We start from the raw sequence: 21370 nt of genomic DNA, 5'->3' as shown, positions 1-21370 counted from the left end.
AAAAATTTAGAAAATTTAGAAAATAATTTTACAAGGAAAAACATTTTAAAATTAATGCATGCAAAATTAAAAAACAAATAATTCATATTTAATTTTTTTATGAACTTGCATGTGCACAAATGTTTGCTTTTATATTTAAATACATTTTCTAGTAATTTTTCCGATTTTCTTTCCTTGTAAAAATATTTTATTAAATTTTTTAATTTGTAATTTTTTACAACAAATTAATATATTTAATTATTTATTTTTATTACCTTTTACATTACTATAAACTCATGTGGATGACTAATTTTGCATTTCCTTACACTCAAAATAATATAAAATAATATGAATATATATGCCAACACTCGCAGCAGCACAAATATTCTTAATACACTCGTCACACACACTCGCTCCTGCATTCTGCATGGAATTGCCATAAAAAAATGCGACATATTTCACAGTTTGATATTCGCTGGAATGTTTTTTTTATTTATCAAGCCATTGCTTGTGCCGAAAAAGTGAATTTATGCGCGTGAAACATTTTTTCTGTGCATTGCCTGTCTGCTTATCTGTCAACCCGCCGGCTAAAAATAAGCGTTCTCGGCACATCACTCTTTGAATCGGGGTCCAATGTGTGTCGCTCGGCGGCAATGTGTGAGCTCATGTGGCATTAAGTGTCGATGATGGAGTCAAACGATGTCGAAGTGATGTGAGATGAGTTGTGATGGTGATGCTATGGTTGTGAGGTTCGCTTTATTGATGTGCTGCCCAAGGCGTTTTGCCAAAGTGGCATTAGCGCTATACTTTTCCAATTTTTTTCGAATTTCATATTCATATTCTTGTACGGCAAATAGGATTTGTTGTAGCAGATATTTGATGTCAAACATAAAAAAAAAATTGAAAAAAATACATAAACAAGCTTTTTTCAGCTGATGACGTCAAACCGACACCGCAAATGTTGCCATCAGCTGTGCCTGCCGTGAAGAAATTGTGCAACTCGCTGCCAAAAACAAGTTTCAATGCCGTTTGACTAAGCATTTAAAGCAGTCATTTATTGAACCAGCCGATATCTAGTCCAGCCGAAAGTACGGCTACCAAGCCTGAAAAAAATGAAGAGTGAAGGAGAAAAGATCTAGGTGTTTCCACTTCATCTTTCACCTTGCAACTTTGACAAGTTGCGTTCTCTAAGATTTTTAACCTCACCGCTTGAGTACCAATGGGACAGTGTCCAGTTTTGAGCGATTAATTTATCTTCAGGTGAAACTTAATAAATCAGGCTAGGGAATTCTTTAGTTATAAATAAATCTTAAAATAAAATTAATGGAAAAGCAACCGCTATCTAGTATTTGCTGACCAAGCGAAGGTATAGAGAGTTGTCATTAAGAACAAGTGGGGAAGTTCGACCAGTGAAAAATATATATTTTCTGATAAGATAAAATATTGAGATCAGCTGATTGGAGTTCTGAACATGAACGAATATTTGTTCGGATGAATCCTAAACACTAAATTAAAAAAAAAAAACAATCTTTCGAGAATCCTTTAGTTTTAGTGAATATATAGTTTTTAAAAAATTCGATCGAAGAAATAATTTTTGCAGATCTCTGATTAAGCGCAAGTAACTTAGAAAAGTACGAAACAAAGCTTACATAAGATCTATGAAATATTTTTTTTATTTTTTATTTTTTTTTTTAAATAAACTTTAAGCATTATTGTATGAACGCGCCCCAAAGCCACCAGATTGTTGAAAACCTATAAGTATAAATGATGTGGGCAAAATAGAGTAAGACTTTGATTCTTCGCAAGTTGTTTAGAAATTTTCAATCAAAAGCGAGTCGCTAGCAGCGGATTCACCTAATTTAGCTCTGTGTGACATATGTGCTGTCCTTAAAAAAACTTATGCTATTAATCGCTTTTACTTACCTTTTTTATCCAGCTCGTCATCAGTCAGTTGTTGTACCGAAATGCGTTCTACATCGAGTAACTCGGATGAGACATCTGAGCGTTCGTCGTTGTGATCCAAGGAATTCTTATGAAGATTAAATTTGTGACATACTTCAAAGGCCTGACCGACGGTGCGTACAATACGCATCGCTTGTGACTGGAAATAAAAGAGGAAGAAGCAAAGAGTGTTAGTAAAATATAGGAAACGGAATTGGGGCTTAAAATTTAAAGGAAACAGAGGTTTCTTGCAAGTTAATACAAAGACAAATTTATATGAAATGTATTGAATTTTTCTAAACTACAAATTTATTTGAAATAAGCGAATCTTTTTTAACTTTTTTTTATTAGATGCCAGCAACACTCGCTAGGCGCTGATAATAACATCTATACAAATCGCGGAAAAACAGGAAATTCCTTCGTTTGCATAAGATTGAGTTATTTCTTAAAACCCTCAACAGCCTCATCTACTTAACGACTCATCTACTTAACGACCAATTACCGACATTTCGCCAAGCTCTGATTGAAATTTTCTAATCAAAGTAGCACACGAAAGCATTACAATTATCATCTACGATCTATAGCGTAAGCGTGCCTCACCTCAAAGTCCATTGTTAAATTCGCTTTATCCACAAAACAGCAGCCCGCCGCATCCAAGGCAATATTATTAATCTGAGCAGCGTAATTGCGGTTATCAGGTAGTGGCATTACGGCAGCGCTGCTGCTGCTGGCGCTCAAATTATCACAGATTACTTTATTTGCAACAAAACCATCGTCTACATTGAGCCGATTGCTTGACTCTTTGCCAACCGGAGATGCCTCTGCAACTTCAGCGCTAACGCTTTCCGGGCGCTGCAGTGGCGAACTGCGTCGCCGTACCCGCGGTTTATCGGCCACAGGTTCGCGGAAGGAGAGCTTCTTACGCGGTTTCTCGCCGCGCGGCTGTTCACCGCTAGGCGCGTTAGTGCTGCCCGCGCCGCTACCGCCACCACCACCACTCGCCATGCTGCTACTACTGCTGCAGTTGCCTAACTGCGCATTGTCATAGCCGGTGAAGGATTTGCGGCGCTGTAATTGCACGCGCTGCTCGCCGCGTTGGTAGAGTTGATGATGGCGCCGACGATTTTCCGGACTCAGATGGTGTGACGCATCCTCATCATAAGCGGCGCCACCACCATTTCCGTTGCCATTAGCACTTGCGTTTTCGCCGGCCAGACTCATTAGCGCAGGTGAAGTGTTTTGTCGCTGCAATATGCCGCGTTTACTATTATCGCCAGCCGCCGCGTAGCTGTCATTTACCGAGCGCGATTGCTGATAATTGCGCGTGTGCGGTTGTTCATACTCGACGCCATTGTATTCGCTCTGGTTGTGATACTGATTATGATTGAGCATTTGTGCGGATGTGGATCTGCGATGCGGTAACGGTGTGCCGTCCGGTGTCAATTTCTTGAACTTCAGCCGCGCCCTCAACACACTTTCACTGCGTTCGCTGCGGTCACGTCCGCGTTCACGGTCTCTTTCACGTTCACGTTCGCGCTCACGCGCTTGCTGATATTGTTGGTACTGCTGCAGTTGTTGTTGTTGTTGCTGCTGGTGTTCCTTCTCCGCTTGATGACTCGATATCTTGCGCTTTGTCTTACTCATGACCGGCAACTCCTTCTTTATCAGATACACAATGTCCTCGTCATTGAAGAGTATGTGACGCGCGGGTGCATGCGCCCCAGCAGTCGCGTTACCACCGCTGCTCGAAGGCATGCAATGTAAGTGCTCGTCGCTCGCGCGCTGTTCTTTATGCGCTTGCCGCCGTCCGTTGCCCTCACTTTCGTCCGTCTCCTCCACATAACGGTAATCACCGGCCTGTTCGTCGTCGCACAGCTCGTCGTTCGCCTGGCGGTAGGCTTCCTTGGCGCGCATTATATTCTCAATAAATGTATCGTCCATAAAATGTTTCCGTCCATTCTTTTGTTGTCCCGCGCTCAATTCATTTTCGACGGTGTTGATGAGTTCGTGTATATCCAGACTCTTATTGCGCGCCACCACTTGCTTGGGTTTAAGGCGTTGATTGGATTTTTTCAGCGTCAGCTCCGGCGCGCCTTTCTCTTTGTTCAACTTATCACCGCCGAGCATGTCGCGTATGAGCCCGCCGCCGCTGCGAAAGATGTTTCGGTGATAGTGTATGCCCGCGTCCTTTTCGGCGCCCGCATTCGTGTTGTTACTTGTGATGTTGCTGTTTGTGTTGCCGGTAGCGCTGCTGTTTGTTGATTTTGCGTTCGTTGACGCCACGCTGGGTTTTGGTTGTTGTTTTTGTGGTTGTTGTTGTTGTGTTTGTGTTTGCGTTTTATCGCCCGCCTTTTTGCCGCGTCCCCAAGGCAGAAAATCAAACGCTTTCGTGATGGGGCTGCGCGCGCACACAGGCGTTTCGGTCACGCTGCGGTTCCGCCACAAGCCGCGCTTTAATGAGGACGTGCCTGTAGCTGGCGCCATTGCGCTCGGTCCACCAATGGCTAAAGGCTTCGTGGCGGCGTCGTGCTTCATCATTTCCCACTCGTCGAGGACCGCCAGTTCGCAGCAATTAGCTTTGTGTGCAAAGGTTTTCAGCGGAGCGTGGCCACGTGCGCTTGCCAAACTAACAGACGCGTAACTTTTCACCTTGATATGTTACACAGCGTATTAATTGTTGCTTTTTATTTTGTTTAATTGTCAATTCGTCGCAAAATTTCTGTGTTATTTATTTATTTCGCTTTGGCGCTCGCGGAAAATGTGCCACCTGTTGTGGGGTAACTTGCGTTTGCCGCTTGGAGGCCGTCGCTTTGTACGCGATTATTCGCAAGTGGCATTCACACACACACACAAAAGCACTTGCAAAAAAAAAATTTGTGTTGTGTTAAATAAGTTATTAATATTTCAATGGCATTTTGGCAGTTTGTTCGCCCACTTAAATGAGCAAATGGAAAAAGTGCCGCTAGTCGCTGAAAGCCAACGGCACCTTTACGCAGTTTATTCACTTTTTATTTGTTTTTGTTCCTTGTTTTAGTATTTTTTGTGAATTCTTTCCTCACTCACTATGTTTTTTATAATGCTCTTGTGTTTCGCGAAAAGTTTATTTTGATTTTGAATTTCTGCGAGTTTTCACTTTGCTCGTTGTTGTGGAAATATTTGAAATGCCTGCAAATCATCGTAACTATAATAGTATACACATGCACAAACACGTATATTTCATGCATAATATATATATTAAAAAAAAAAAAAAAATTATACATCCAAAAAGTTTGTATCACTTTAGCGTTATTATTTGTGGGGTTTGTGTATTTCGCGCTCATAACCGTAAATATATTTTCTATAAGAAACACACGTGTTTATTGTTGTATTATTTTTGTTTAATACTTTTTAAATATTTTTATTGGTTTCATGTGCGAGTTTTGGTTTACAATTTGTATTGAATGATATTTTGTTTATTTAACGTTTCATTTTCATTTATTTTTATACGTAAATTAGAATCAAATAATTGAAAAATTAAAACAGATGAATTTTCAATGGAATTATGTGCAACTGTCAGCGTTTTGCTGAATGACCCTCCAAAGCAATTAAACTTTTACTCAAGCTAACAAGGTTGCTTGAATAAACATATAAAAACAATACTTCATATACTATTTCGTATTTAAATTTTTTTTTTTTCAAATTTCATACTTTTTCATACATAATTTTTTTCCGAAAAATACATTTAGTTGCGATCAAAAGTCAGTTCTTTCGAAATTATTTTTATAGCCGGCTGATATTTATAATTTTTGCTCTTCGTGCTGCTGTATTGCATGCTGTATAACTCAAAATTCCAATTTTCGAACGATCGTTTGTATGGGAGCTATAAGTTATAGTCAACCGATCTGATAGAGTTTTATTATATCATCTTTATACATTCTCAGTAAGTGGCGTGCAAAGTTTGGAGTTTTTAGCTGCTGTATAACTAAAAAACCAATTTTCGAACGATCATTTATATGGGAGCTATAAGTTATAGTGGTCCGATTTGCAGAATTTTTATTGTAGCATTTTTATGCATTCTCGATAAATATTGTGCAGAATTTGGAGGACTTAGCTGCTTAAATAAACAATGCACAACTTCTGAAGCTGTTTTTGAACCCACAATTGTATGTGAGCTATGAGTTATTACCATCGAAACTCACTGATTTTTCTTATACTAAGTTTATATATCATTAGTAAAATATGCTCAAGATGGGGTGTTCTTAGCTGTTGTATTAGCTGCTATATAACTCAAAAACTAATTTTTGAACGATCAATTGTGCGGGAGGTATTAGCTATAGTCGACCGATCTGCATGATTTTTATTATAGAGTTTTTATATATCCTCAGTAGCAAACGGGAAAAATTTTGAGTGATTAGCTGCTTAAATGAATACTCTACAACTGCTAAAGCTATTTTTGAACGCATAGTTGTAAGTGAGCTATGACTTATTGTCATTCGAACTTAATGATTTTTCTTGTACTAAGTTTATATGTCATTAGTAAAATATGCTCAAAATATGGACTGCTTAGCTGCTAAATTGTGTGATATGTAACTCAAAAATACATTTTTTAACTATAATTTGTATAGGAGCTGTAAGTTTTAGTCTTTTGATCTTAATGATTTTTTGTATATTATTTTTTGTTCCGAAACAATTATCTTGTGAAAAATTTACATTCCTTGGTTTGGAGTTTTAACCGATACATCATCGAAATAGTGGGTTTCAAAGGAAAAAGTATTAGAAACCAAACGTTTAGTCTTAGGTTAGAACCCGAATAAGTGTGAAGGACAAAGTTCAAATATTCTACTATGAATAATCTGAATGCAATTCTTATCTGCTGATATATTTTGAAATTTAACCAGGTATTTGGTAGTTTAGTGATGAGGCCTGAACTGTTTGTAGATTCGTAGAGCAAAGATCGGACTTTATTTTGAAAATAATGGCAGAAATATAGTAATTATAATAAATATAAGTCTCAAAAGACATATTTCTTTATTGGAATGCTGCTTCTCAAAATATGGCCCTTAGAAATCTCACTGGTTTTCAGAGAGTGTAAATCCTAATCTTTGTTGAATAACTGAAAGCTGAACATGAAAAATATGAAATCTTGCTCCATACATTATATAATTTAACGCTCCCAACCTTGGCTACCGCAGCCAATATATAACGCTCAACGCCCCTGCCATCAATGCCACATAAACAGTATATTTTATTAACAAACCTAATTTAATTTCAGGCCAATTTATAACGGTGCTATGACGCTGTTTTTAGTTGAGATAAATTTAATGAAAATTACACTATAAAAGCAACAAATTTATAAAACGTATCCATCATGCTGAGCGACGTTAATTGGAGCCCCTGCCGAAATTGATTTGTTTTCGACAAATTCAATTAATTGGCAACATTCTTTGGCCAGCAATTGGAGCAATTAAGATGCCAACAAAAACATCAAGTAAAAATACAATAAAATATATATATATATGTAAATGTATGTGTATGTGTGGGCATATTACTATTAATGTAAATAAATGTGAATTATCTATACAAATTTGCAATTTAATGTTTTTATTAGCATATTCTAGAGTAATTTAGCTTATTTTCATGAATGGCTGCATAATTTCCTTAGCCACGAGTTGGTTTGTGTTGTTGCTGTTTTGTTGTTTCTGAGTTGTCTGATAATTTACGAGTATATTCACCACAAGTTGTTGTTATTGCTATTACTGTTGCTTTTGTTGTTATTGTTATTATTTTTGTTGTCTGCTATACTTGCCGTATTGAGATACATTGTGGGCGAAATGAAAAATGTATTGCAGCCACACACACATACACACATACGGGCACTTAAACTCTCCTTCACACACACACACACAGTCGTGCGCATGTTATCACTTATAAGTAATTGTTGGTTTTGCCAAGAAAATGCTGCGCCCGGCAGCTTGTTTGCCCCGAAGACCAACACCAACTGCGCAAAGTGATCAGCATCCTTTCATTATGAACATTTTAATTAAGTGGCAAGTGTGTAATAAATACATATTAATGATAACCAACAACATGTATACAAGTATGTACTTGTATGAACACCTCATGAACTTACACATATGCATATATACATAAATAGTTATATGTAAGTCTGTTGTTGTGTTGCTAGGCCAAGGAAAAGCTCATTGGAACTCCAGACTTTAAATAGAAATGTGAGATATTTGTCTCGGCTGCAACATTGCGGTGCAAGCAGCTGCAGCGCTTATCTCATATGAGGCAAATAATAAAGCACACATATGAATATAAGACAGCGCACCAATACATGTATGCATAATTTATTGCCTGTTGTAATTTATGCCTTTAAAATGGCACACGCATGGCTTGCACTTGCCCAACACACACACACACACACACACGCACGCACGCACGCACATACATACATACACACTGATACGCACAAATAAACTCGCATGAGATATTTTTGTTTCCCTTTTCTGTTTTTTTTTTTCGGAACAAGGCGCTTTATTTAGATATTGCTCTGGAATACGATATTCATATGTTTGTATTCTTGAATATGTAATATGCAGTACATCGTCACCAAAAAAGCCAAAAATGTAAAATTACTTTTCATATATTTGTAGGCAAAAGAAAAACGATATAAAGAAACCATAGAAAAAAATTGTTGAGTTTTGGTTATAAAATAGTAATAATGCTCAATGATGACCCTCCTCCCGTGCACACACCTTTCGCAAGACCAAATGTTCGATCAAAATGCGATCAATCGATGTATTGGAAGTGTTTAATTCCATTTGCATGAATTTCAATGATGATTTCGGCTGATTTTTGATGACTTCTCGCACAGTTTCTGTGGAATTTCCGGTGATCACGGATTTTGATTGGCCCACATGTTGAACGTCATTTATGTCTTCACGACCACTTTGAAAACGTTGAAACCACGCGTGCACTCTGCTATGGGATAGTCAATCATCGCCAGAAACTTGTTTCATTAATTGAAGCGTTTCTGTAAAATTTTTACCGATTTAAAAACAAAATTTAATGTTAACTCTTTGTTCGAAGCTCATTAACACCGCACCGATAACACAAACATGCTGACACATAAAACGCAATAACTTCACTTCCAATCAATGAAATGTCATGAAGTTCTCACTGGATATCCGATTAAGGTAGCAGATTCTAACGCACCAGTAGACGGCGCCCTAAGGAATCGCTAGATACAAAAAGTTCTGCTTACTTTGGAAGCCACCTTATATATTTATACTAAATAAACAAATTTGTATCATTTTGGTCAACCACTTCTTGCCAATTTTCGGCAAGAAACATTAATCCATCAGTGTAAATCGAAATTTCAAAATGTCCACAACGGAAGCGAGCGAACCAGTGTCGTGCTACACGAGCTGATACAGCAACGTCTCCATAAACTTCAAAAATTTCCTTGATGGCTTGCGTGGCATTCTTAACTTTTTATACAAAATTTCAAAATATATCGAGTATCTTCTTTATTTTCATTAATTTTTGAACAGCTGTAACTTTTTTCAACTTCGCCGAATGTAATTTTTTTATTAAATGATGCTTAAAATCTGAAACTTCCAACACTACAAGTATATGGAGGACACAATGTGTGTTTGATTGGTAGCACTGGAGATATACGACTGTACCGTTCAGCCCTTGCGGGGAAATTTTTTAACATATTCTGAAGCCAACGTTTGGTGGAAAATACGTCAAAAGTTTTGGGAACCGATAACAGTAAACTAAATTAAAAGAAGCACTCCGAAACTATTTGCCACATCAAACAAAAAACCCATTAATTTCAATATTCACAAGTAAACATAATCCCTACATATTTTTTTGGGATTCTGAGATTGCTTATGTTTTCAGAAATATTTAATGCTCTCACTTTTTTTTATTTCTTTTAAAAATAAGAATTACAAAAATAAAATTTGTTAAATCGTAATCAAACCTAATTTTACATCTTCCACGAATAGTAAAAATTCCCTCAAAATCATTAATTTTTATTTAAAACTAATATTTCTTTTAGATAAAATGGAGAAAAGTCAGCACTCTTAAGCTCATTTATTAAATTTATTTTTGTAAACTCATCACGCATACATACACACGCACGCATATTAACATTCAAGTGCCAACTTAAATGACGCACGCGGAGTGGATATGTTGTAATGCAATTGCACAATATTCACTACCATTAATTTTCGAATATTAAAACAAAAGCTCATTGGCAGTTTAAGTAGCTGAAAATAAATTCAAGGTTCCACCATTTCGCTACGAGAATGCTCGAATAGCCACCACCAAACACTTTACATATTACATACGTGTAAATGTGTGTGTGGGTGTAGGCCGCATAGTAAAAGTAAATGTAAATGTATGCTTATTTATTTTCAAGGAGATTAATTGCTGCGCATTGGCGTCACCGGGTCTACGAAGCGCTTGTGGCCCACAGTCCAGATGCGCCCACAGTCACAATGCGATGATGCTTTATGGAAAACAAAATGGAACGACGCTGCAAAAATATATGCTCGTATATATTTGAGTATGTTAATATGTGTGTGCGTGTGTGTGTCCCCGCCCATTTGCTATCGAAAAGTGTCTTATTGAATATTAGAATGTTCACAATTTCTTAATTTTACGAGCGCCGATGGATATTAATTTATTAATGCTTGTGTTTTTAAGACATTTCCTTATGGACGTGACTACATGCATTAACGGTATTAACGGTATTTAGCTATATAAATTATGGAGGATTAAGAACACGCATTTGTTTATGTTAACGCGATCATTTTATGTTGTAAAACGAATACAAAGAATCGATTTTCGATTTCAAAAATAATCATAAAATCCTTATTGGAAGAATCTATCAAATATTCAGCTAATATGTGGTCGTTCAGTGATCACAGTGAATCGTTGAATCGTTAATTTCGCGGTTTTTAATACTTCTTGAAGGTAGTGTTGAATTTTAAGCAGAAATAGCTTGCTTACCAACAGACACCATCTTCTGGGAAATGGGTTTTTGATCAAGAAAATACATTTTTTTACAAAATGATTCGAGTATTATTAAAGTACATACAATTTTGATAAATTTTTTTTATTTTTAAATATTTTTCAAATCAATGCGTAGAATGAATAAAAACTTATATTTTTCTTTTTAAATATTCGTGGAATTATCGAAAAATAAGAGATTTATAATATTAAATTATATTCAAAATTCACCTGAAAATTAAAAAACTCGAGGAATTTTCGAAAAAAAAAACAACTTTAATTATATTCAAAATTCACCTGAAAATTAAAAAATTTGAGGAATTTTCGAAAAACAGGAAACTAAATATTAAATTATATTCAAATTTCACTCGAAAATTTAAGAAATCGAGCAATTTTCGAAAACTACAGCATTCAATTATATTTAAATTCGACTCGAAAATTTAAACATTTGAGACTTTTCGAAAAATAAGGGGCTGAACATTAAATTGTATTAAAATTTCACTCAAAATTTGAAAAATTCGAGAAATTTTTGAAAAACAGGAGAATTGAAAGTTTTAGAAAAATAAGTTTTTGGCCTTCATGCTCAAATTGTATCTCACTCATTGAATTATTATACTTTTTACTAAAAACAAATCCCATTTCAACCGTAAACCTTAACGTCCACTCTGTAAGAGGGCTTGCAGATCGTGAGCACACATACTTAGCCTTGCCATAAATTCTGTTACATGGCTTTCAATGCATGCACAGAGTACCAATACGCAGAAAAATTTGCCGTTATTTTCTGTACAGTGCCTATTCATATAACCAGTTCAGTGTTTGCTTTCGCTTATTAATAATCGAAGAAAATCGTATTGCGGTGATTGCTTTATATAAGTGTAAAAAACGCAAGTATAATTTCTGAGCAACTCAAAAAATTTAATAACTATTTCGACACTGTTTTTACTACATTATTGATAGTCTTTCCAAACAACAGTACAGTTGATGACAGAAACAGAAGTGGACGTTTTCCCGTAATTCGAACCAATTCAGTATTAACAAATGTTCGCAAACGCCTTCAAAAAATTCCCCTTAGAAAACTGAAAATTTTTATATTGAATATGGATAATTTGAACATATCATTGTCAAGACTAATTCGAGTTGAAATCCATACGAAAGCCTACCGTCGCTCAATTGGTAAACACGCTTAAAGCAAATAACACCGAATCCCTCAGTGGCAAGCGGCTACGAAAGTGTCCCATTTAAAGATGAAAAAAAAAACAAAAACAAATCATCACTGTTGAAAAAGTTTTTAATCATCAGAAAAACAAAATCTACTCAAAGATGCAGAAAATGTTATTCCAAAAATTCAACATGGCCACTTTCAACTGCTTTCATGGTTTGGTAGGAAGTCTCCCGCAAAGGCGTATATTTCTTCACTTCCATAAAAAAGGCAAAAGTGTGTCAGCAACATATTTTAGAAAGCATGACAAAGCAGTTATGCAATGCTCTCTACGATGGAAAAAAACAACACAGCAGTGGCTAAAAGACGATATTTCTAGTTTCTTAGCTGCAGCAGACTTTAAGTTCGGATTTGAATCTACTAGACTAGTATGTGATCACAGTTGGAGAACATGGTTTGCCGAATACCTCACAGAAATGTTAAGAATCTCAAAAAATCTTTGATTTCAGCAGCGTCGTCGATGTCAAAAGCAAATGTGCCTGTTGCAATTGATCATTGGTCAATCGTTTTAAGGCTTGTGTGAAAGCAAAAGCTGATATTTTCGAATATGCATTATTAATTAAAAATAACTTTAATAAAAAATTTGTTATAGGGTAATTTTTATAACGGCCAGAACTTGTACCAGAACTTATGGCAAAGCTAGGTATATTAATTTTGGTATTCAATTATTCATAATTTTGGTCGTTTAAAAGTTCATTTCACATATAATTTTAGAGTACTAAAAAATGCAGAGCATTTGAATTATTTTTCCTTCTTTACAAGCTTTCGCGCTTCGACATAAAGTTGAGAAAAATTGTTGAAGGTAATGACAATGATTACTTAGAGTATATTGTAGCCGAGAATACGCTATCCATAATCAGACAAAACTTAGTAAAATGGTCCATATCGATTTAACATTGTAGTATATTTTTTTTTTTAAGATATAACCACCGATATAAATCAGAAAAATTTGTTGCTTATTTCGATTTTTAATATAAGCGTGATCATTAAATAAGTGAGAATGTAATTTATTTTACTTTTCAAGTCAAAATAGAAGAAAAAATGAGTCGAAAATGGAAATCAGTTTTTAACATAAATCTTTACCAATTCGAAATCGCCAGTATGCCCATACAATTCCAAAAATGCAATATATGTAAATACAAAATATTAAAAACAAAAAAAAAAAAAAAATATTATCAATGTATTGTTTCGAATATTTAATAATTTTATTAAAGTGAAATTTTCAGTATTATACGCTTTTACATAACAACGTATGTAAAGCATTTCATTTAAATTAGATAAAAATAGTAAAAATTGCGTTTCGGAAAATTTCGACAGCTGCGCTACCTAAGCGATACAAACCGAAACAGCTCAAAAGAATCCCGACAAGACGGCGGAAAATTCCAAGCATGCATACAATGAAGAAATTCATTTTTAATTATGTTCAAATGGCTGTAATAATATATAAATTATAAGCGCAAATTTATATTAAATAATGTAAAATTTTCCATGTTTCCCGGTTTCCTAGAAACATCCACTCGCACGCACACACACAYAGTAATATATGTATATACAAAAATACAAAGTGAGGTGGATGCATATTTCCATCGTTGCCGGCCATAATATGGATGATTTGTAAATGCAACGAGTATGAAGAAAGCATATGCACGTGCCTTTGTATAGACTCGTATATATATGTGTATATGTATTAGTATATAGTAGTATGTATGTGCATTTGCGTATGTAAGTATTATGTGTGTGCATGTTTATGACAAGAAGAATTCCGCATTGCCATTGCTGATTGAAATGTAATGCATTTACGCCTGACTGCTGATGTGCTATTCAATCTGCCACTCGCCCTATGTTAGTGGGTGACGACATATTGACAGCTTGACAGAGTTGCAATTGTGCAATCAACCAGAAATTTTACCAAATATTTAATCCTTATTTCAGTTCCATTAAACATTTAAATGCTTGTTGGGCATTGGTGATGAAATTGAGGAAAATTTCAGGTTGATTTGGAAAGCTTTTGTTGAAGCACTATCTGTGGTCACGTTTGTATCTAGAAGTTAACAAAATCAATTAACAAATACTCTCTGATAGATGTAGTGCGAGAAAAACGCAATAACCAATTAAGCAAGCAATCGGAAAGGCAGTTTAATAAGGAACCATCATTAAGTTTCAAATTATTCAATCTTTAGCCTGATGATTATCTTCTTTTCAAAGGAAATAAGAGCTTTAACCCTTGGAATACAAATGATCGATATATATATATATCGACAAATTGTAATTTTTTACAGCGATTTTCTAGTCTTTCGCTCACCAAAAAACGCTATGATCAAAATAATAATAACAATTTAAATCGATTTATCGATAAATGATCGATTATTTATATAGATCCAATACCAAAATATTTGCGCAAATCACATAATATGTTCAATCAAATAAGAAGAACAATTATTACCGACTTATCGATAAATAATCGATTTTCTGAAACCACTGAACTCAGTGAACATCATGCTAATCAAAATATATATTCTTTGTTCTTATCAGGAAAAAAGTTATTAAAATTTATGTATCGATTTATTCATCGAAAAATAACAACTATTTGCGAATTATCGATAAATGATCGATTTTTTGATATCAAACCACCCAACTATCGTTAAACCGACCTAAGAAAGTTACTTATATCGAACCATTCCTCCAAAAAAATTAGTTTATTTAAAAATATGGAAATCGACTTATCGATATATTAAATGAGAATTTTGGAAAATGTTGACAGAAATAAAATTTAAAAAACCTAAAAATCTGCTTCTCTTTACTCAGCATAGTCAGGGTATAACCAAGCAATTGAAACAATCTCAGGATTGCAGAACGAGCCTTCTCCTGACAATGATTCATTGTACTTGTATATATGTATATAACCCTGTATCCTAACAAATCATGAATTTAATATTTGTTTCAAAGTAATAAAAATGCACGTTAGAAGTCAAAAAATAATATTTGTGCACACCTGTAAATATGTCTGTATATACATTTATATATATATAACGTATAACGGTTTCTATGCAAACTACGGAAGCATAAAGCTTGAGTTTAGTTTATTTGTCAATCACATTGAATGTTTTTAAAACAAAGGAATAACATCCGTAACGTATTGTAAATAAATAAATGGTAAATTKTGGAACATTGCTTTTACTTATACATATACATATGTATAGCTTCAATGATGATTTATATGTATGTACATATATTAGGGTATCCATTAATTCCCTTTTGACTTTTTCTTAACAAACGCTTAACCCACAAGTTTAAACTGTTGCCCTAAATACCAAAATCTAACATAAACAAGCGCTTTGTATAATTTTCTAAGCATTCGTACAGTACAACATGGCGTATGAGCCACAAATATTATATTAGGCACTTCATATGAGTACTCTTAACGAGCTTTGATGTATAACTTTACTATAATTGTATCTAATTTTTAAAATAAAGTTTTTATTAAAAAAATATCCGCAGCTTTTTTATATGACCGTACACCCTATTATACTAGACATCGAAATAAATATACATTTATGACACCATTTATACATGATTTTCGCTGACGAATTGTTTACTACACTATATGGACGTATTTATGTAAACATAAGATCGCATCTACATCATACCCTAATCGATTTATTCCCATATAAAGGCTAACCGCATAAACATCCATACAGATTGCAACAACAACAAACTCCACCGGCTGCTGCCAGCAAAAGATTGTTGCGCGATTATTTACTATTTCTTCATGGTACACTTGACTTGTGGTTGGCAGCGGCTTTTTTTTTTTGGGTCGCTTTGGAAAGGAAATGAAGCGTTGCGCCACTTTTATATATGTATGTAAGTATATAAATATATAAGTTTATTTAAGGTTAAGTAAAGGAAAAATTGGCTTAAATGAAAATTCTCAAAATGTAAATGGAAAAAATTGGCACTTACATGTGCTAGTATGTAACGGTGCATGCACTCGCATGTAAATAAGCACAATTGTGAATCTAAATATTTGTCTAGAAATTTAGTCGCTGCACTCGTAGACGACGCGCCATTAGCCAATTCATGCTAGGTTGTAAATATATTTGTTTATTTTTGCTTAATTATCTTGAAGAAAAGCACAGCAAGTTTACAGTTAATTTACATGTGAGATTTGGGTTTAAGCGAAATCAACAGATATTCCTATAAATATATACTTGTGTAATTGTGACCAAACTGTTTATTAAATTATATATAATTACAATGTTGACCTTCAAAGTGAAATTTTAGTAGGAGATATTGGGTAGTTTGTACGGGAGTATATGCTATAGTACATCGATCTGAATAGTTTGTTAGGAGAATATTGCGTTGTCTTGGTCAATAATTGTTGCAAAATTTCGTAAGAATATATTTTCAAAAATTTTACGGCATGGACTTGAGTTTCATTATATTAGTTTGTATGACAGCTAGTATATGTTATAGTGATCCGATATGAACAATTCTTTTGGAGGCTATAATGTTGGTTTCGGGAATGATCTATCCCGAAATTCGTGAAAATATCTTGTCAAGTAAAAAAGTTTTCCACACAATGACTTTATTTTGTTCGATTACTTTGTACGTTAACAAAATGCTATAGTGGTTCGATATGAACAATATCTTCGGTAATTGTTGTACTGTCTCTCAGAATTCTCTGCGTGGAGTTTCGTGAAAATATATATTAAAATAGAAACAATTTCCATACAAACACTTGATTCCAATCGTTCAGTTTGTATAACAGCTATATGCTATAGTGGTTCGACTTCGGCTATTCCTACATATGACCACCTTTTAGAGAGGAAAATAACATGTACGAAATTTCAGCTGAATATCTTAAAGGCTAAAGGTTTAATTTGCGTACGAACATAAAAATTGAGAGATATGAATGTGTTCCTAAACTTAATCGTTTATAGATGCTCTTTGCAAGGGCTTCGACTTTTTTGTTTGCGTATTACATAGTTCGTAGCTTTATATACCCTGTTCAGAATATTAAAATATCTTTTACTATTTTATATAAATTTTAATTAATTTACTTCGAAATGACTTCTTCCTTCACCCTAAATTAATCACTATACCATAAATGATACAAAAAAACTAGGTAAATTCTTTATAATGTACTGGCATATCATTCTAAAAGTTTATTTGTTTTATAGCGGTAAAAAGATGTTTCTTTAATAAAGTCAACTAGTCATAACCAACCGTCTTAGTTCTAACTAACATTTTTCTAACTTTTTTTGTGAAGCTCATTATCAAACTTTTTGTGATGTACTTTGAAATTGTTTTCTATCAAATTGTTCTCTATTTTGTCTTTAGTAAGCACACGATCTAAATATACAAAGTGTTATTCTAATGATTTAAATCTCTTACTTCTTTTTCTTCTACTACATTCTGTTTATATTTGTTTTTGATTTTCCCCGCTTCTTTTTGATGAGAACTTTATAAAAATAACAATCAATTCCTAAAACAATGATTTCACTTCAAAGCTAAATTTTTTATACAGAAGTACTTAGACTATTTTTCGTGATAAAATAATATGAAGATAAAAGAAATTTTCATTTTTCATTTCTGCTTAACAAGAATCATAATATTTATGTTTTTTTGATATTTTTGAAAATACGTATTTGGTGTAAATAGAAGGATTGGTTGGATTTATTTCGATTTCTGACTGCCTGTGAAAATCGCTTGTTCGATGAAAAATAAATTTCCATTTCTACATAATATGTTTTTACCAAAATAAAAAAAGGTCAATATTCAATCGAATTAAATCAAAAAATTATTTAAATAAAAAATTAAAATTAAAAAAATAATCTTCTAAAAAAAAATCGGATAATCATTCAAAGCATGAAAGTAAAATTAAATTGACAGTATAAAGATATATTTCAACTAATTAGAGAGCTGCTTAAGGACTGAAAAAGTTTTATATAATATGTGCTCGGTTGCCCATATGCCGCCAAAATGTGGCTGAGGTTTCCGATAATTAATTAAACCCCATAAGCGTAGTAAGAATTCGTCTAAATGAGACTAAAGTATGCTACAATAGTGTAATTGGAATTATGCGACAAGCAAATGTGCTCAAAATATGCAAATATCTCGCTGTAGTGAATTAAATGCCATCTTTTCGAATACCCGACGTTTTGTAGGCGGAAAAATATTTAAAAAAGAATCGTTTTTTTTCAAATTAATGAAGTGGTAAATATTTTTACTAAAGATATTAAGACATTTCTAATTTTGAATTTTGATTTTAGAATTTTTTGTTAAAAAATAATATGGTATTTATAATTTTGAAATTTAGTCTTACACCCAATGCGACGTTTTGTAAAAATAAAGTGTATTCTGTCAGCTAAATTCCAATTTCCCGCCAGTGTTTCCTACATAGTTTCCTACTAGCCTCATATCTTAGTTTTCTTAACTAACAGTCGGAATTAACAGTCGGTTGATCGCAGCTGTTTATCAACACAAGCCACTAGCTGCACGTTTCCTCTCCAACACCATAGTAACGGCCTCAAGTCGCATTAATTATCTGACTGATTGTCAAGCTCACTTCTTGATAAGACTTACATAAGTTGAAACCAATATAATATGACTGCATTGATACTGGCGCAGAGAACCAAAAAGTCACAAGCCAGTAACTTGCAGCCCTCACAATTGTCTGTAACGTGGGCTGACTGTTCAATTTTTGGAAACAAAACATGCATGCTACACCGGATGATCATTTTTTATGGTTGAAAGGAGATCTACTTTCAAATTCATGAAACGTATTTCTCAAATTAAAAATTTTCCAAATAAATAGAAATAATATTAATTGATATGAGATGATTTGGCTCCCAGTTTATGTAGAGATGAAAAAATTGAAAAGTACAGCGTCTATCAATAGGGATGATAGTTTATTTTGTCTGAGGGTATATAGTCCGCTCGGGGTGTATATACAACACTAGAGGAGCTCGTAGACATCATTCAGCAGAAGTGGCAGCTGAAATGCTGCACCGGGTCATGAAAAAGTTACATAAATAGGTGGAGACATACAAACAGAGCTGTGACAGCCATTTTGCCGAGAATTTGTTCAAATTATAAACGATATACAATTATCAGCCTAGAAAAAAAAACTCCACTCACATTTAAAAAAAAAAATTGAGTGTTTTGTTTCATTCTTGCATCACGTCGAGCTTGTTAGTAGACCCTGTAAAGGTTAAGCAAGATTTGGAATCAACTATTAGAAACCAAGTAATACACACATTTTGTCAAAATGTAGCACCATTGATTATTGAAGCTATAAAAAACATTGCAGCATACATGTCAAATAAAAATTTGTTGTCGCGTGGCATATTTCTAATGTTAGAAATCAGACAATCAGCTAATGCGAACACATGTCTCTAAATCAGGCATTATAAAATTAAAACTTACTAAAAAGTCTAAAAAAATGGCGAAAATGGAAAAAATGTCAAATATCAAAACCACAATTAGCAAATGTACGAATATTGCGTATACGCCATGCACAACCAACCACTGTCACACATTTTTATGCAAACAATATGACTTATTTGCGCTTTGATGTGTGAGTTTAATTTTTTTTTTTTTTTCAAACTGGATATGAACTAGATAAACAGTTACTATGAAAAAAACAACAAAGAAAAATGTTAAAAATTAAAAAAAAAAATTAAAAAAAAAATTAAAATTAAAAAATTTAAAAAATTAAATAAAAATTATACATTAAAATTTGAATTAAAAATTTTGCACTTTCTCATATGATTTTTTTCTCATAAATCAGATATTTCCATGTGCCAGTTAGAATGTAGCAGATTCGCCTTTAATTTGGCCAAAATTTATGTCTTCAAGTTTGTAAGTTTTTCACCTGTGCACGCTTATTGGCCGCAAGTCAGCCAACAAAAATTAATGTTTTCACCATATATTTTCGCTTTGAATACGGCCAACAAAAACAACAAGTTATAAAGCGACATTAATTAGATGCGTGTTGGGCGGCTTGTTTTCCCTTTGGAATATTTTTCTTCAATTTTTCGCCGTTTTGCTGTGCTTTTTTATGAGCATTTCGTGCGCTGACAAAAAATATAGCACAAATGTTTTTTTATTTTTTGTTTTTATTGTCAATTTTTACTCTTCATATTTGTGGTTATTAATTAGCGGCGTTTGGATTTGGATTTTGCGGTGTCTTCGCTTTATTATTGTTTTTTTTTCTATTTAACGCGCTTTAATGTGAAATGTATGTGTGACATACAAAGAAACTGAGACTACAAAGAAATGTGAGTGACATCGTCTAGAGGCATATATGTATGGATATGCATGTATGTGTATGTACTAATAGTTCCTCTAACATGTAACAAATTCGTTTGACTTGCTTTATCCGCTGGATTCTCGGCTTTCTCACATAATTTTGCTTCGCAATTGGCGGTCAGCAGCGCGTCGCGTCTGTGATGCCGTCAGCAAAACATACAAACGTACACACTCACATCCTCATTAGTTGTAAACTAACGGCTAACAGTCTTAATACATTTGGTTATTTCCATTTTCATAGTTTTGGTGATCGAGGCAAGCTAATTTCGTATGTCATATTTGAATTTATGGCTCTGGCTGACACATGAAATTATAAATTCGTAAAAATGCGCAGGATTTGCGACGTAAATCGCGGAATGTTAATTAAATTGTTGGATTTCTACTTTGCTTTTGGCTTGTTCGGTATACAACTTGCGTACTTTTGTGCACCTGCCGTTAGTTATGGCCGCACATGTGTTCCTTGTTGTGGCACTAACACAAGGCAGACACTGTAAATCTTTATAAATGCTCAGGAATTTCACTTGGAATTAGAGGCTTGTAATTTTGCCTGGATTAGTTTGAGAAATTTGGACTCTGATTTGAATTTCCGTTTTTTTTTTTTAAGTATTTTAGTTTTGTCTTTCAGTCTCGTTTTAGACACCAACCACATGTTGCATGTTTTGGAATTTTTTTTTTTTTTTAATTTATTTACCGCCATTTTCAATATTATTTAATAAATAAGACACTTTTAATGCACTTCTAAATATTTTATTCCAAATTTTTTGTTAACTTTTTTTATTGCATTAATTTTTATAATTAATTATAATTAAGTTTGCCATTTCCAATATTATTTAATAATTAAGCCACATCTACTTCATTTTAAAATTCCTATGTTACACTTCGTTGTAAATTTTTATATATTAAATTAATTTC

At 33.8% G+C, this 21370-nt stretch overlaps 1 protein-coding gene across 1 annotated transcript in view; it reads right to left on the bottom strand.

Annotated features, from left to right (window-relative positions):
- The window catches only part of LOC108968341 (capon-like protein), a gene marked incomplete in the record, with an annotated part of 280943 nt that overhangs the window by 17195 nt on the left and 242378 nt on the right, over positions 1-21370 (bottom strand). The window contains 1 exon segment of the mRNA XM_018932321.1: positions 1903-2080. Within this exon segment, the coding sequence (XP_018787866.1) occupies positions 1903-2080 (178 nt within the window).

This window comes from Bactrocera latifrons, unplaced genomic scaffold (genome assembly GCF_001853355.1).
Source record: "Bactrocera latifrons isolate USDA-ARS-PBARC rearing strain unplaced genomic scaffold, ASM185335v1 scaffold_21, whole genome shotgun sequence".
In the NCBI taxonomy this organism is placed as follows: domain Eukaryota; kingdom Metazoa; phylum Arthropoda; class Insecta; order Diptera; family Tephritidae; genus Bactrocera; species Bactrocera latifrons.
The sequence above is the reverse complement of the archived record's forward strand: the minus strand, read 5'-3'. Positions and strand labels throughout refer to the sequence as shown.